The sequence below is a fragment of the Oryza glaberrima genome, chromosome 1, assembly GCF_000147395.1.
Source record: "Oryza glaberrima chromosome 1, OglaRS2, whole genome shotgun sequence".
Lineage (NCBI taxonomy): Eukaryota > Viridiplantae > Streptophyta > Magnoliopsida > Poales > Poaceae > Oryza > Oryza glaberrima.
Window position 1 is genome coordinate 24,958,595 of NC_068326.1, and position 15,252 is coordinate 24,973,846.

Genomic DNA, 15,252 nt, shown 5'->3' on the forward strand with positions numbered 1-15,252 from the left:
AACCAAAAATGTCTGCCACAAAAGATAGTTTTTTAAGTAGTGAATGGACTTCTCCTAATATGAAGGAATAAGTTTACTTTGATCCCCTTAAAAGTGACCCGAATCTAATCTGTGATCCTGAACCACAAAACCAGATATCTTGACCCCTAAACTATTAAAACCGGTGCAATTTGACTCCCTCGATGGTTTTGGAGAGCGGTTTCGCTGACGCGGCGTCCACGTGGCAGCGTTGACTTGGTCTGCCGTTGACATGGCACATAGGTGGCATTAGAATTGAAGACATACACGTAGGACCCCTTCGTCATTCACACAAGAAAAATAAAAGGGCCCCACTGACATGTGGGGCCACATGTCAATCTATCCTTTCTTCCTCTTCCCACTCTCCCCTTATCTCTCTCTCTCTCTCTTTCTCTCTCTCTCTCCCTTCGGTGAGCAGGGCCAGTGACGGCGGCGGGTGAGAGGGCGGAGGCCACATGGGACCTACCTGTTGGCCGGCCTCATGCGCGCGAGGCCGGCACCTTCGCCTCCACTGACCACCGACGAGACCACCTTCTACGTACGCCGCCGCCTTATCGTCCTCCTCCAGTTGGCTCCTCCCTCCTGTGAGCCGCCGGCAACACTGCCCTAGATGTAAGCCGTCGATGCCCATTTTCGATTGGGGTGGGGCAGGATTGAGGATTGGGGGAAGAGATGGAGGGGTGGTGAGAGAGATAGGAGCCAGCGGTACAGAGCTCGGCAAGGGAGCTCTAGGGCGCGGGGCTAGCTATGATGGGGACCATGGTGACGTGGACAGGCTGGTGCACCTGCTGCTCCCAAGGCTGCGGCGTCGGTGTTGACCTCTCTGCCGACGTCGCCGTCTCCGACTCCTCTCCCATCAACCGAAGTGGGGCGGAGCGGCGGGCGAGGAGGATGCTGCCCCCTGCTCCGGGCTCTCCTTCCTCCTCCCAACCCATCAACCATGAAGCTCGTTGCTTGCGGTCTCCTCAGCGCCGCTCCCCGTCGTCATCCCGCTGGCGCCGCAGCAGGATGGCGCGGCTTTGCCTCAATTGTCCCCTCGCCGCGAGCACCAACGCCGAGTCCACGACTGCCTTCACCGCCCGCGGCTGCAACGGTGCGCCCCTGTCGAGGAGATAGGGAGAGAGAAAAGGGGGAGAGAGGAAGGAAGAAGGGGTCAAAGAGAAATGCTGACATGTGGGGCCCATAATATTTCTTTTGGCGAATGACAAATGGGTCCCGCATATTTTTTTAATTCTAATGCCATATAAGCGCCACGTCAACACCACGTCGGACGGAGACTAAGTCAACACCGCCATGTTAGCGAAACCACCCTCAAAAACCACCCGGGGAGTCAAAATTGAACCGGTTTTAACAATTTAGGGGTCAAGATTTTTGGTTTTGCTCAGGGTTACTGATTAGATTTAGGTCACTTTAAGGGAATCAAAGTGAACTTATTACTAATATAAACGATCATGAAAGATACGCATCTATTGGGCTGATCCAATCAGTGTGCAGCCCATTAGGATATATCTCCTCTCATTATCGGTCCAATTGAATCCTCAGCACCCAGCCCCACGCTCCCCACGCTCCAGTCTATCAGGCCAGCTAGCTCAACGGGGATTGCCTGTACATTTGTTGTGTAATTACAGTACAATCACAATATAATTATTCTATTCGTCTCATAATATAAGGGGTTTTAAATTTTTTTCTTGCACTGTTTGACCATTCGTCTTATTCAAAAAATTATAGAAGTATTATTTATTTTATTTGTGACTTACTTTATTATCCAAAATACTTTAAGCATAACTTTTCATTGTTTTTATTTGCACAAATATTTTGAATAAGACGAGTAGTCAAACAGTGCAAGAAAAAGTTAAAATCCCTTATATTATGAAACGGAGGGAGTAGATTGTAATTTTTATGTAATTACAATGTAAATGTAACTTGTATTTAACTTTAAAAAAATTTCTCCAAAACACGTTATTTCTATGAAATGGAGGTTGTGGGGACTTGAATCCTCTCACATATACGTGTGCTGTGATTTTTTTCCTTCCTCACATGAATCTTGAAACAAATCTAACAGTTTAAAATTATACGAAAGTTACATATAGGTTATATTACATTACGGTTATATGCAAGTTACAATATAATTACATTACGATTGTACTATAATTTCATTTATTAAATTTTTATGAGAAAATTTATCAACAAATATATAACAAAATTAGCTTAGCGTGCACCGAGGAAGCGCATGAGAGATGGAGAGAGGCACGACGGGCGCCATCGGCAGCGTGAGCGCGCTGGGATGCCATACCATTCTGAAATTTGAAGGAATAAAAACACTATTTGTAATTCAGTTCTGCTAAGGTATATGATGATGTTTGGGCCTCATCGTTTGCCTTATGGCATATAAAGTTATAAGACAATGCTAAAATTTAAATTTTAATATTTGATTTTGATGTTTTTTAAAAGATTTCCTTTTTCAGCTTTAGTTTTAAGTCTGGACACATATATAAAAGTTTTACTCACAAATCTTTTTTATCACTAATAAGTAATAATGGTTTATAATCAGCCGTAAGCAACCGATGGGACCTTTGTTCCAAAGAATTCTGGGAGTGCTTTTCCATTTTTCCTTTTTTTTTTTTTCAGTCAACTGATTGCTTAATATTTGGGGAGGAGCTCAATACTGACTAGTACTTCTACTGAGTACAATTTTTCGGAATTTCATAATCCTTAAATTTGAAATTCAAGTGCTGAATTAAACTCACAGCTAGCTGCTGCTCTAAGCTGAACTATGCTAACGGTTAGCCTGGTGATGATCATGACCGGTAAGCGGGGTGTTCGTCCTCGTCATCGAACGCCGTGAGAGCCTTGGCGATGTCGTCCATGGTCGGCCTGCTGTTCCTGTCCTCCATACACGCCAGAGAAATCCTCACCATCTCCATGGCCTGACGAGGGTTGAACTGCCCCTGCAGCCTGGCATCAACTAGAGACCTCACATCGCCACTGTCCAGCACATGCCTCAGCGCCTGCGCGATCTGCGGCAGCTGCAGCCGCTCGCCGGCTTCCGTCCTCTGGTCCGCCACCCGGCTCCCGACCACGATCTCCAGCAGCACAATGCCGAAGCTGTACACGTCCACCTTGGCGTTGATGGGCACGTTCAGCGCCCACTCCGGCGCCATGTACCCTGACGTCCCCCTCATGTGGGTGAGCTCCATGCCGGCGCCGCCGTCCCGCTTGGACAGCTTGGCCAGCCCGAAGTCGGCGATCTTGGCGTCGAAGTCCCTCGTCAGGAGGATGTTCTCCGGCTTCATGTCGCAGTGGATGACCCACTCGAGGCACTCGTGGTGGAGGTAGGCGAGGCCCCTCGCCGTGCCCAGCGCGATCTTGTACCGATCTTTCCACGCCAGCGTCGTCGTCGATATGCCGCCGCCGCCGCCGCCGCCTTCGGCCGTGTCGAACAGGTGCCGGTCCAGCGACTGGTTCTCCACGTACTCGTACACCAGCAGCTTGTGCTTGCGCTCGGAGCAGAATCCCCAAATCCTCACAAGGTTCATATGGTTGATCCGCCCGAGCACCGTCATCTCGGCCCAGAACTCCTCGTCCCCCTGCATCGTCACGTCGACCGCCAGCCTCTTCACCGCCACCACCTTACCGCCGTCGAGCACGCCGCGGTACACCACGCCGGAGCCGCCACGGCCGAGCTCCTCCTTGAAGTTGGCCGTCGCGTCCTTGAGCTCCCGGTACGTGAACCGCCTGAACTGGCTCGTCATCACCCTCCTGTACCCTGCCTCCAGCGAGCTGGGGATGCTCTGCTTGCTGGACAGGAACCACCACCCTGTCGCGATGAAGAGGAGGTCCAGGACACCGAGCACGCCGGCGAACACAAACAGGTAAGTCCACTTCCCGCTGTTTCTTGGAGCCATCCCGTACACGGCAGCGGGCACTGTCACGATGGAGACGTTGGGATTGCACGTGAGGCCGGCGGCGCTCCGCGCGCTGACCAATGGCGACGATTCGTCGAAGTCGATGGGCACCTTGAGGTAGATGTTCCCCGGGAAATTCGCCGACGTGTAGCCGTTGAAAAGCCTGCCTTTCGTGAAGCATCTGCCGACGCCGTCGAACCTGTAGGAGAAGGCGACGCACTGGCAATCGCTCAGGCACTGGTTCCTGCATAGCTCGAATGTTATCGAGGACCCGTTGAACATCAGGTCGTAGCCGTAGAAATCGGTTTGGGGCACCACGACAGACTTGAACCGCTCAGGCGCCGCCGGCTGGCTGCAGTTGCCGACGGAGAACATCGGCTGGCAGCCTTTCCTCCAGTCCCGGCGGTCGATCATCTCGTACCCTGGCGGGCACGAGCACCGGAGGCTCGGCAGGTACACGCAGAGGCCGTTCTTGCCGCACAGCCCGTGAGCTTGGCACGGCTGGCTGAGCGCCGCCCAGGTCACCGCCCAACCTCCGGTGGACGCGTTCAGGCTGTATATTCTCAGGTTGCCGTCCTGCTCGATGGTGAGCCGCCTCTTGATGCCGACGCCCATGTCGGAGGCCTGGGCTTGCAGCCTGTCGGAGGAGCGGAAGACGCCGGCGTCGTCGAGGATGGCGATCCTCGAGCTGTTGTAGTTTGTCCGGCCGAAGTCGAAAATGCTCACCCCCGGCAACGGCCAGTAGATGCTGGCGATCTCCGGGCCATCGTAGAGCATGCGCAGCACGTTGTCGTTGTCGTAGTAGAGGCTGAAGTAGCCGGCGACGAGCTTCGTGTCCTTGGTGAACCGCTGCGACGGGAGCAGCGTGTCCGTCGGCCGGTCGAAGCTCTGCCACACGGCGCGGCCGGTCGACGGGTCCTCGATGACGAGGTTCCCGGTGTCGCGGAGGGAGACGGTCAGGCCCCGCCCGCCGCCGCCCGTCCGGCTCGCCCACACCGTGGTCCCGTTGGTGTCGGCGAGGGCCAGCTCGCCGTCGTGGCGGAACGAGATCGTCGAGCCCCTGCCGTTCACGGGGGCGTCGGGGTTGGCCGTCCAGACGACGGCGCCGTCCCTGGCGGCGGTGAACCATACGGAGAAGGAGAAGGCGTTGTCGCCGTCGTCGCCGGCCTGAATGAAGCCGCAGGAGAAGGTGCCGTCCGGCGACACCAGGAACGGCCGCGACCGGTCCTCCACCGACAGGGAGGAGCCGGTGCCGAGCGTGTGCTGCGCCGTCGACGCGGACGAGCACAGCAGCAGAGACGCCAGCGAGAGCTGCACGGCCAGGCAGCCGATGACCAATCCAGCCATCATTTCAGCTCGCTGTTTGGTTCATTGGTTGAACTACGGTCTACAGAGGCAAAGAAAATTATGGGACAAGTGTATAAAGGATGATCAAGCAACCAACGTTCAGCGCAATCATTATGCAAATCAAAGTACGGGTAGTATTCTTGATTTGGACATACGCAGCCGTAAGCGACAGGATAATGGCGCTTTGTCTGACAATCACTTTGATATTTCATCAGTTTACGATTGTCATTATTGCTGGTCTTCAGTCCTCAACTAGTCGTGGCAGTCACTAGTGCCATGCCGATATAGATATGACCGTTTTCGTTCGTGAAGGGAAATTCCTCTTGAGTAATAATCACAAAAGGAACATTTGTCCATTGGCAAGACCCAGAGCGCACGCTGGTTTTGATTTCACTTTTAGCTGGGTACTTGTATACATGATCGATTTCGTCTACGAGTCTTGAGTTGGACTCGAATCAATTGGTTGGCAAATCGCATATATGCATGATAAAGCTCTTAAAATATGGTGGCTAGCTGTATGTGGGTTGGCCGACTAGCAAATTAGCCGGATAAAACTACTCCTCAATTAAGGGGGCTGCTAGCTGGCGCGTACGCGACATCAGCGAGCACTTCTCCCCCTTTAATCTTAACTAACTATATTAATTAATATACTTAATATTAATGATAGTAATTAGAAAAGATTCTAGAGACTTTTTAGGGAGAATTTTTTACTAACAGATTGAAAAAATTTTTAAGTTAGATTCGAAAACTTTTGATTTAAGTTTTAAATTTTAAAGTCAAATTTTAAAAACTTTCAATTCAGATTTGAAAACTTTCAACTTGGAGATTTGAAAACTTTCAACTCAGATTCAAAAACTTTCAACTCGAGAATCGAGATTCGAAAACTTTCAAGTCTATATTTGAAAATTTTAAAAACTTTCAATTTGAGATTTGAAAACTTTCAAGTCGAGATTTAAAAACTTTCAAATTCAGATTTAAAAATTTTCAACTCAAAAATTAAAAACTTTCAAACTCAAAACATGCAAAAGATAAAAAAAATCAGAAAAAGTGGGAAAAAAGTAAAAAAAAAAGGTTAAAAAAATGAAAAATAAGTGGAGGAGACGCGTGAGCATTGGCAAGCGGCGCTGGGTCTTCTGGGCCCAAAACGCGCGCCCCGCGGCGCATGCATTAGCTTTTCCGTCAATTAAGCATGGAAGTTGTATTCCTTTAAAAAAGGCATGGAAGTTGGCACGTTCGATCGAGTTTAGATAATCATATCGCACATGAGAAATTGATGACGCTCGAGGGTTCTGACTGTCACTTGCTTGCAATTATTTAGTACAGCAAGGGGGGCCTGCAACGCATGCGTACGTAGACTAGAATTAGATGGATGCGTTGAATCGACTTTCTGATAACCACTTGCTTTTTTTTATTATTCTTTAAAAATAAACTGTTTTGATATCTTCTGTCCGATAGTGACAGCAAGAGTCCGTGGTAGAGGATTTCCAAAGTACATAAGGATCGATGCGTCGTACTTTCGATTTTAGATGATATTCTAATACTATGAATCTATCTATATTCTATACTACGAATTTAGACGGGCTAACACCTTCAATCTTATTTCCTCTGTCCCATAAAAAACCAATATAGTATAGAGTGTGACACATCATACTACTACGAATCTGGACATATCTTTGTCCAGATTTATTGTACTATAATGTAATATGTCACATCCAGTCCTATATTCACCTTTTTTGGGACGAAGGGAGTATGATTTTGAAAAACACAACAAAATTGTAGAAATGGTTGTTTGGATTGAGAGAAAAAAGTAGGAATCAAAATAAAGATAGATGCAAAGTTTTTTTTTCAAGAGGTTGAAGCTCATGTCAAAATTCCTACAAAATTTCTCTGTTTTGAGCCAATTCAAAGAAATTTTATAGGATTTTTGGATAGCTATTTCTTTAATCCAAATGATCAAACAAAAAGTTTCTATAAGAATAAATTCCTCTAAAATTTGTTTAAATATCTGTTGTTGTAAGGAGCCTTAAAAAAAATAGAGTTGCGTGAAGACAGAACGCATGGTTTTGATCTACGGAAGATGTCAGAGTACATCTAAGGGCACGTTTTATGGTAGAGGTGATTACCACATCTAATTTCATGCATAATATACATAATTAAATTAAGAGGTAACATGTATAGTAGGTTGCCTCTACCACACAATCCCCAATATCCCTAACACTCTCATATATTTTTTAGAGTTTGTATAGGGGTTGCCCCTTGCATAAGAGGTGACTATTTCTCTCTCATATTTTTTTCTCTCCTCCACCTCATCATTTAGTATTATGTGGCATTTTGGGACTTGTGCTTGATGCCCATAGTACTTACCCTAAAATCGTGCGAGGGAGTATCGAGCCAAACTCGAGCTGCACTAGGGGCGAAGTTAATTGTTCTCTTTGTTTTAATCAATAAACCACTTTTGCTAGTAGTATTTATCAATCACCTAATATTTTTATATCAGTTTTGTTAAAACATAAAAAGGAAGAAAATGAATTAAAGTGGAAGTATAAACAAAAAGGGTCTAATACGAAACATCGATGTGAAAATCGGGTTCAAAATGGAAAAACAATTCTGCCTCTTAAGAGAATATCTCCTCATTATTTGCAATCATTTGGACAGTAAAAAGAATCTTAGGAAATATCGCAGCATAGATATTTGTGGTATATATATATGTATCACTTTATATACATGGAAGTTTGAATTCGATTAAGTTAAGAAGAAACAAATCTAACCGTGGATAGTGCTCGTAAAACTTAAAGGTTAGTTTGTTATTTTGTTTATCAATTTGTAGATCAGTTGAGTTCAAAATTATCTTTTTGGAGGAATAATAAAGGACTGTTGTATCGATCTTGGAAAAAAAAAATCAGATTTTTTAAGTATTTGATTTATATTTGACAGGTTAGAATAAACGAGGGTATGCCGTCAAGGATGATTAATGAACTCCATCCAAATTGAAATTCAAACTATTCTTTTTATTTTATCTAGCCAAAGAGATACTACCTCCGTCCCAAAACAAGTGCAGTTTTGCACGGTTATGTCCAACGTTTGACAGTCCGCTTTAATTGAATTTTTTTATGATTACTTTTTTGTTGTTATTAGATGATAAAATATGAATAGTAATTGATATGTGACTAATTTTTTTAAAAAGAATTTATAAAATTTTCAAATAAGACGGATGGTTAAACATTGAATACGAAAATCCACGATTGCACTTATTTTAAAATGGAGGTAGTATAAGAGTAGCAGATGTATCACCAATCGCAAAAATGGAGGTCTTTTTCAATAGCTAGCGTAACAAGTTGGAGGTAGGAAGTCCTTTTACTAAGGGCGGGGCTGTGAACTGTTTAGTCTTGGAAGAGAATGAGCAGAACAAAGCGTTAGTTCTCTTGACATTTTTCTTGATTGGATATACTTCCACGCACAATATCGCAACCCTTTTCCTTTATATGGTCAACGCCTACACGTGAATTGCACGTACCAGTGAGTACGAGTTAGTTAACAATACTAGTTAATTACTACTAAACTACTCCTACCTGGCTTTGCAACTAGAAATATATTTACCTTCATAATATTTTCTTAGTAATGAAACTGAACAACAAAATCATCCGACCTATCCACTTACACTAACTAAGGAAAGAACACATAAATTAACATATCATATTTGTTTATGTGACAGTGTGGTCAACTACAATCAGGAGAACGCTAGGAATATAATACCCCTCCAAAACAACGAATTCAAGAAGGAATAATCATTTGTCTACCATTGTCGCTCAAGCCATGCTGAAAAGTCAATTCTAGACTTTCATTCAAAGACAACTTTAAGGACATCCACGATGTGAAGCAAAAATAGTTAATAGACAATATTATATTCCATTCAGCTACCTATTACCATTGTACAACTAGTCTATATGAAGAAAATAATAAAAGGTATCCATAAGCATATGTACTACCCATATAGAATAAATAATACTATCTATCTCTATTTCTCTCTCATCTCCTAATGCTACCTTGTATCTATATACATTGTGGAGATTGCTATAGTTAAAGTCTCTTTATATGGGACCCATCTATATGGATCACTTTTGCCATGTACATTGGTGATGCCCTAAGGCGACACCTTAGAAAAAAAAAGCCACAAACAAATACCGACATAATTAAACTTTTTAAATAGTACTTCCTCCATTTCATATATTATAAGACTTTCTATCATTGCCCACATTAATATAAATATGTTAATGAATCTAAACATATATGTGTGCCTAGATTCATTAGCATCTATATGAATAGACAATGCTAGCAAATCTTATAACCTGAAACGGAGGTGGTAGTACGTCAGGGGCACTGTACCTTACCCTCCCCCCCCCCCCCCCCCCCCCCCCAACCCCGGATATCATTAATCACTGACACTAATCCGCCTCCACTGTTCTCTGTTCATGTAAAAAAGAATCGAGGCACTAGTCTGACTTTGATCACCGCCGCTGGTCGCTGGACAATAGTGGCTCGTATTGTCATCTAGAGGAAAACATGTAGCACTGGACTGGACACATTTTTTGCATGCACACCCTGAGGCCAGCGCAAGCACGGACACACGAAACACCAGCGCAGTGCCGCGTAGATCATGACAGGAACAACACCCCTCTTGTTTCCATCGCAAACTATCGCATGCACTGTCTGGATCGTCGTCATCACCCACATGACCGATGATGACCTTCGGAGATCGCCCTCACGGCCTCACAAACTCAGATCGGAACTGCGACGAGTGCGCGACTTCTCCGGTTCTCCCATCGCCCCACGCTTGGAGCAGAGAGGACTCGTGTTGGATCGGCTCATCGGCAACGTCTCAACGCGTCGGCCATCCGAGTCGGGGCTACAGAGTACAGACTACAGAGGAGGCGCGGCGCACGCCTGCACCCTGGCTCCACCAATTTTTTTTGTTCCGCAGCCAATGGTACTACGGTAGCGGTCCAAGCCTCCAAGGATTGTGAACTTTGAACCGTCCGATCTGATCTTGGTAGCTTTGATTTAGACACGTAGGTGCGGGATGTTGTTATTCCCGTAAAACCCCTCGAATTATCGGCTGCGCCCGATAATGACGGCGGCGACCTCCGCCGAGCGGCGGCGCGCGAACGAGGAGCGGCCTGCTGCTGCCGCTAGCCAACTACGCCTACGAGAGGCCTCCGCGTGAATCCCCACCCCTGCCTACCTCCGCGACATGCCGACGAGGCAGGTGGTGGTGGAGGGCTTGGCAGGCGAGACGGGACCCCCACGCTGTACCGGCGACGGAAGAGGCGGAGAGGGGGCTGGCCATCCGGCGAGGCTTGGGCGCAGGGGGAATGGGGGATGAGCAGTTTGGACCCCCTTCGCGGTCCCAGCCGGCCACCGTCTCTCCGGCCAGGTTGACGGCGCTGGCTCTTGTTCGTCGAGGTGACGCCTCCCTCTTTCTCTTCGCTGTTATGCAATGCTCTGACCGACGCGTGGTTTTGCTCTGGATCATTGCTGCATTTGGTTACTGAGAGGGCAGCATTAGCAGCTTTGGTTACTACAAATTGAAATAACAAATTTACCCTGCTCTAAGAGATCGGGACGAGAACTTTTAGATAAAATGCAGTAATCTTGAATCTATAGGAGTATAGGTTATTATTAGTTCATTGAAAAGCCACAGGAACGTGTAGGGAAGCTCTTTTTAGTTAATTATCCTTTTCTCTGTACCATTACCTCTGTTCTAGATTTTAGCAAATCTCCCTGTCCCAATCACTTTCATATAGCTGAGAACAAGGAATTCTGGTAACATGAAGAACTGATTTGCTATAACTTACTTCCATTCCAGGTTATAAGACTTTCTAGCATTGCCCACGTTCATATAGATGTTAATGAATCTAGGCACACATATATGTTTAGATTCATTAACACATATATGAATGCGGGTAATGCTAGAAAGTCTTATAATATGAAACGGAGGTAGTAAATGAATCTTTTTTTTTTTCTGAAAACAAGTGGTTTGGTAACAGAAAGAAGAACCATCAGGCTGTGAATTATATAGAACTGGGGAACTAACTGGAAAAAGATAATTAAAGAGAATTCTTAATCTACAAACATACATCATCATTCGTAAATAATAGCATTCATTGGCATGAACAAGTTGTAAGTTGGCTTGTGCTACTTTTTACATCCCTGACTCTTGAATGGTCCTTTTGCTTCGCCTTTATACTTTTGAAGTAACATTTGATTAATTCGATGAGACTGGTTTGCATTTATGTGTTACATACTATTCTGTACAGTCAGCATACTTGTCTTCATCACCACATGCCATCAGAGCTTTGGTAATTTCATCCATTGTTGGCCTCTTTGTCCTTTCTCCTATGCATGATAAGGAAATCTTCACCATTTCCATGGCCTGGAGATGGTTAAACTGTCCATGCAGCTTAGCATCCACTATGCGTGTAACATCTCCACAAGCTACAACTTGCTTTAGTGCTTCCACTATTTGTGCCAAATCCAGTTTCTCCCCTTCTGCTGATGTCTGACTAGAAATCCTAGCTCCCATCACAATTTCAAGAAGCACAATTCCATAGCTAAAAACATCAACCTTTGTGTTAATGGGCAAATTCAACGCCCATTCAGGAGCCATGTATCCTACTGTTCCTCTCATATGGGATAATTGCAGACAAGAGAAATCTCTTTTGGATAGCTTTGCTAGGCCAAAGTCTGCTATTTTAACTTCAAAGTCCTGGGTCAAGAGTATGTTTTCTGGTTTCACATCACAATGGACAACCCACTCAAGGCACTCATGGTGTAGGTATGCCAAGCCCCTTGCTGTTCCCAATGCAATGGTGAACCTCTGGCTCCACCGAAGTAATCTTTTTTCACCTATGCTCTCAAAGAGATGCTTGTCCAGTGACTCATTCTCCACATAGTCATATACTAATAGTTTGTCTTTGCCTTCTGAGCAAAAGCCCCAGGTCCTGACCAAATTAACATGATTAATCCTTCCAATTATACTTATTTCTGCCTGAAACTCCTCTTCAGCTTCTGTTGCATTTGCTAGTCTTTTCACCGCCACAACTCTTTTTTTGTCAAGTACGCCTCTGTATACAACTCCAGAACCACCCCTTCCAAGCTCTTCCCTAAAATTTCCTGTAGCCGCCTTCAGTTCTCTGTATGAGAACTTCTTGAAGTGCTCAGTCATCAATTCATAACCGTCTATCACTGACTTTGGAATATTTTGTTTGCTTCGAAGAAATAAACAGGCTGTTGTTATGAAGAACAACTCCAGACCTCCAAAGATTGCAATAGATGTATAGTAGTAGAACCACCTTTTGTCATCTTGGTGCATTTCATATACACTATTGGGTTTGCAGATCAAGTCATATTGTTTCACGTCTGAGATGTTGGCAGTTTTGGGTAGCTTGACATATGTGCTATGAATCATGGTTGTGGATGGAGTCTTCTTGCCACTGAAGAGCTGAATTTCTGTATAGCAACTACCTTCTCCGATGCCGTATGAAAAGGCAAGGCAGGAATGCTTTTCGGAACAAAGTTTCTCACAGTCTTCCAACGAAATAGATGTATTAAATCCCATAACAAAACCATAAAATTTGACCTGGCGCATTTCAACAAACATGACTTGTTCTGCGACTTGACTGTAGTTGGTTCTGAACATTGGCTGACAACCTTTGATCCAATTCTCTTGATCAGCCATCTCATAACCTGGAAGACAGGAACACCGAGGATCAGGAGAATACTCACATATGCTATTTGTCCCACACAGTCCATGAATGTCACAGAGCTGCGGCATGGCCTCCCATGTGACTATCCAGCTTTTTTCCACTTTATTTAAGCTGTACAACTTGAGATTGCCATCTTGATCAATTGTGAGCCTTCTGTTTATTCCAAGACCTGAGTCAGAAGCAATGATGTTTAAGCCATCACTTGACGTGAAATGACCAGTATTGTCGAGGACTCCAATCCTGGAGCTGTTGTAGTTAGTTCGTCCAAAATCAAAAATTGACATGAAATCTCTGGTCCATTATATATGAGCCGGAGGACATTATCAGTGTCATAGTAGAGGCTATAGTAACCAGACACCAACCTTTTGTCCTTGGTAAGGAGCTGCAAAGGTAGCAAGGTATCAGTGGGTGAATCAAAGCTTTGCCACACAACACTACCCTTGGAATCAGTGATGACAAGATTGCCTGTATCAAGTAGAGCAACTCGAGAATCCTGTCCTAGCATTGTCTTGCTATCCCACACAACGAAGCCCTTCTCATCGCTGAGGACTAAGCTACCCTCCTGAGTAAAGGATAGCTTGGAGCCATGACCATTCACTGGTGATTCTGAGTTTGCTGCCCAAACAACGGTTTTTTCGACTGTATTGGTGAACCAGATGGAGAGGGAGAAGGCGTTGTCACCTGTTTCGTAGAAACCAAAGGAGAAAGTATTGCTGGGTGAGATGAGAAATGGTTTCTCATATTCTTCTACCGATAAGAATGAGCCGGTACCCAGTGTATGCTCTGGTGATGCAGAAGAGAATGCCAGAATCTGTAGTGACGAAAAGAGGATGAGGCAGGGAATTGTTTCCATTACATCAGGTGCATAAGTGTATGAGATATATGATTGGCTTCTGAGATGGAAGAAGGAAGGGAATGATGCATTTGTTCTGTATTTATGTAGCACTAGAAGAGCGCTATTCTAATCTGGGGTCAAGGATCATTTAAGTATTCCTCCACAAGCATTTTTGCTTCTGAAGACTGGTAAATGGCCAAAAGTTTATCCATTTGTTTCTTACTGATCACTTGATAATTTTCTTTATCCTTTTTTTTCAATGAGAACGGTCCTTGTTTTGATTGTGTGGACTGTGGTGTGGAACGAGCTTTGTCTAGGACTAAATACTAGCGAAAATATCTTTCTGAGTCCGCGTAAAGTTTATTTTGAAAAGGGGAAGCCTAGGTTCTCCCTTTTCTTTTTCTGGTTACTGATGATTATGGAAAGCTCGTCTAAGTATGGTGGTACTGGATGAGTGGATTGTATTGACTCTTACAGAAGAAATAATTTCCTATTGCAATACCATTTGGGATGCAGGAATTGTTCTTTTTCCTTGTCTTTTATAGGAACTGAACTCTAATGTGTGAGATTTTTAAAAATTCCCCCTTGTTCTAGAATTCAGGACTCGATACCTGAGTGTAGTCCTAAAGAAAAGAAGATACCTGAGTGGTCCTGTTTAGATTCTAACTTTTTTTCTTCGAATTTTCAACTTTTCCGTCACATCGAACTTTCCTACACACACAAATTTCCAATTTTTCTGTCACACCGTTTCAATGTTTTCAAACTTTCAATTTTGGTGTGGAACTAAACACAGTGTTGGTATGTGGAAAAATGGAATCTCTATGACCTGGTATAACCGTAAGTCTGTAGATGCATGCATTCACATGGACACGGAATTTTGACTTCGAAATTTTTGTCACCGACAACGTTTGGAAAAAAGATTGACAGCGAACCTGTTCAAGCTTTCCTTTACTCACGGTAATCAGGTCTGCCAAGTATTTTTTTTTTCTTGGTTATAAGCGTGTCCTCGTGGCTAGTTTAGCAAGCTCTTCGGATTTCTTCTACTCCTACTTGTAACTAGCTGCGCGGCTAACAACAATACAAAGTTATCTATTATTTAATATGGTTTTACTTAAAATTTGTTAAATCGCTATCTCATTGTCTTACAATTTTAAAAGACCAAACCTTATCATCCTCATGTTTTTAATTTTATGGTTCTTAAAAATCACGTCAGATGCTACCCCTTACTTTTTTTTGTCATACCTTCTTTATATGCTTCCCCGATCTACATGCTTATATTTATTCTCCTTGAAACATTTAAAAATTAGATCTTGTAGTTTTTATAGTTTACGCTTCTGAAAACTGGGAAATGACGCCAAAAGTTTCTGCATTGTTTCTTACTGAT

The 15,252-nt window shown here is 44.4% G+C and overlaps 1 protein-coding gene and 1 pseudogene across 1 annotated transcript; both read right to left on the reverse strand.

Annotated features, from left to right (window-relative positions):
• Window positions 1–2,709: 2,709 nt before the first annotated feature.
• LOC127783067 (putative receptor protein kinase ZmPK1) lies at window positions 2,710–5,469 on the reverse strand. Its single transcript, XM_052310339.1, has one exon. The coding sequence runs from the start codon at window positions 5,271–5,273 to the stop codon at window positions 2,817–2,819; it is 2,457 nt and encodes an 818-aa protein (XP_052166299.1). The 5' UTR covers window positions 5,274–5,469; the 3' UTR covers window positions 2,710–2,816.
• Window positions 5,470–11,526: 6,057 nt separating this feature from the next.
• On the reverse strand, window positions 11,527–13,886 carry LOC127784220 (putative receptor protein kinase ZmPK1; annotated as a pseudogene).
• Window positions 13,887–15,252: the final 1,366 nt, after the last annotated feature.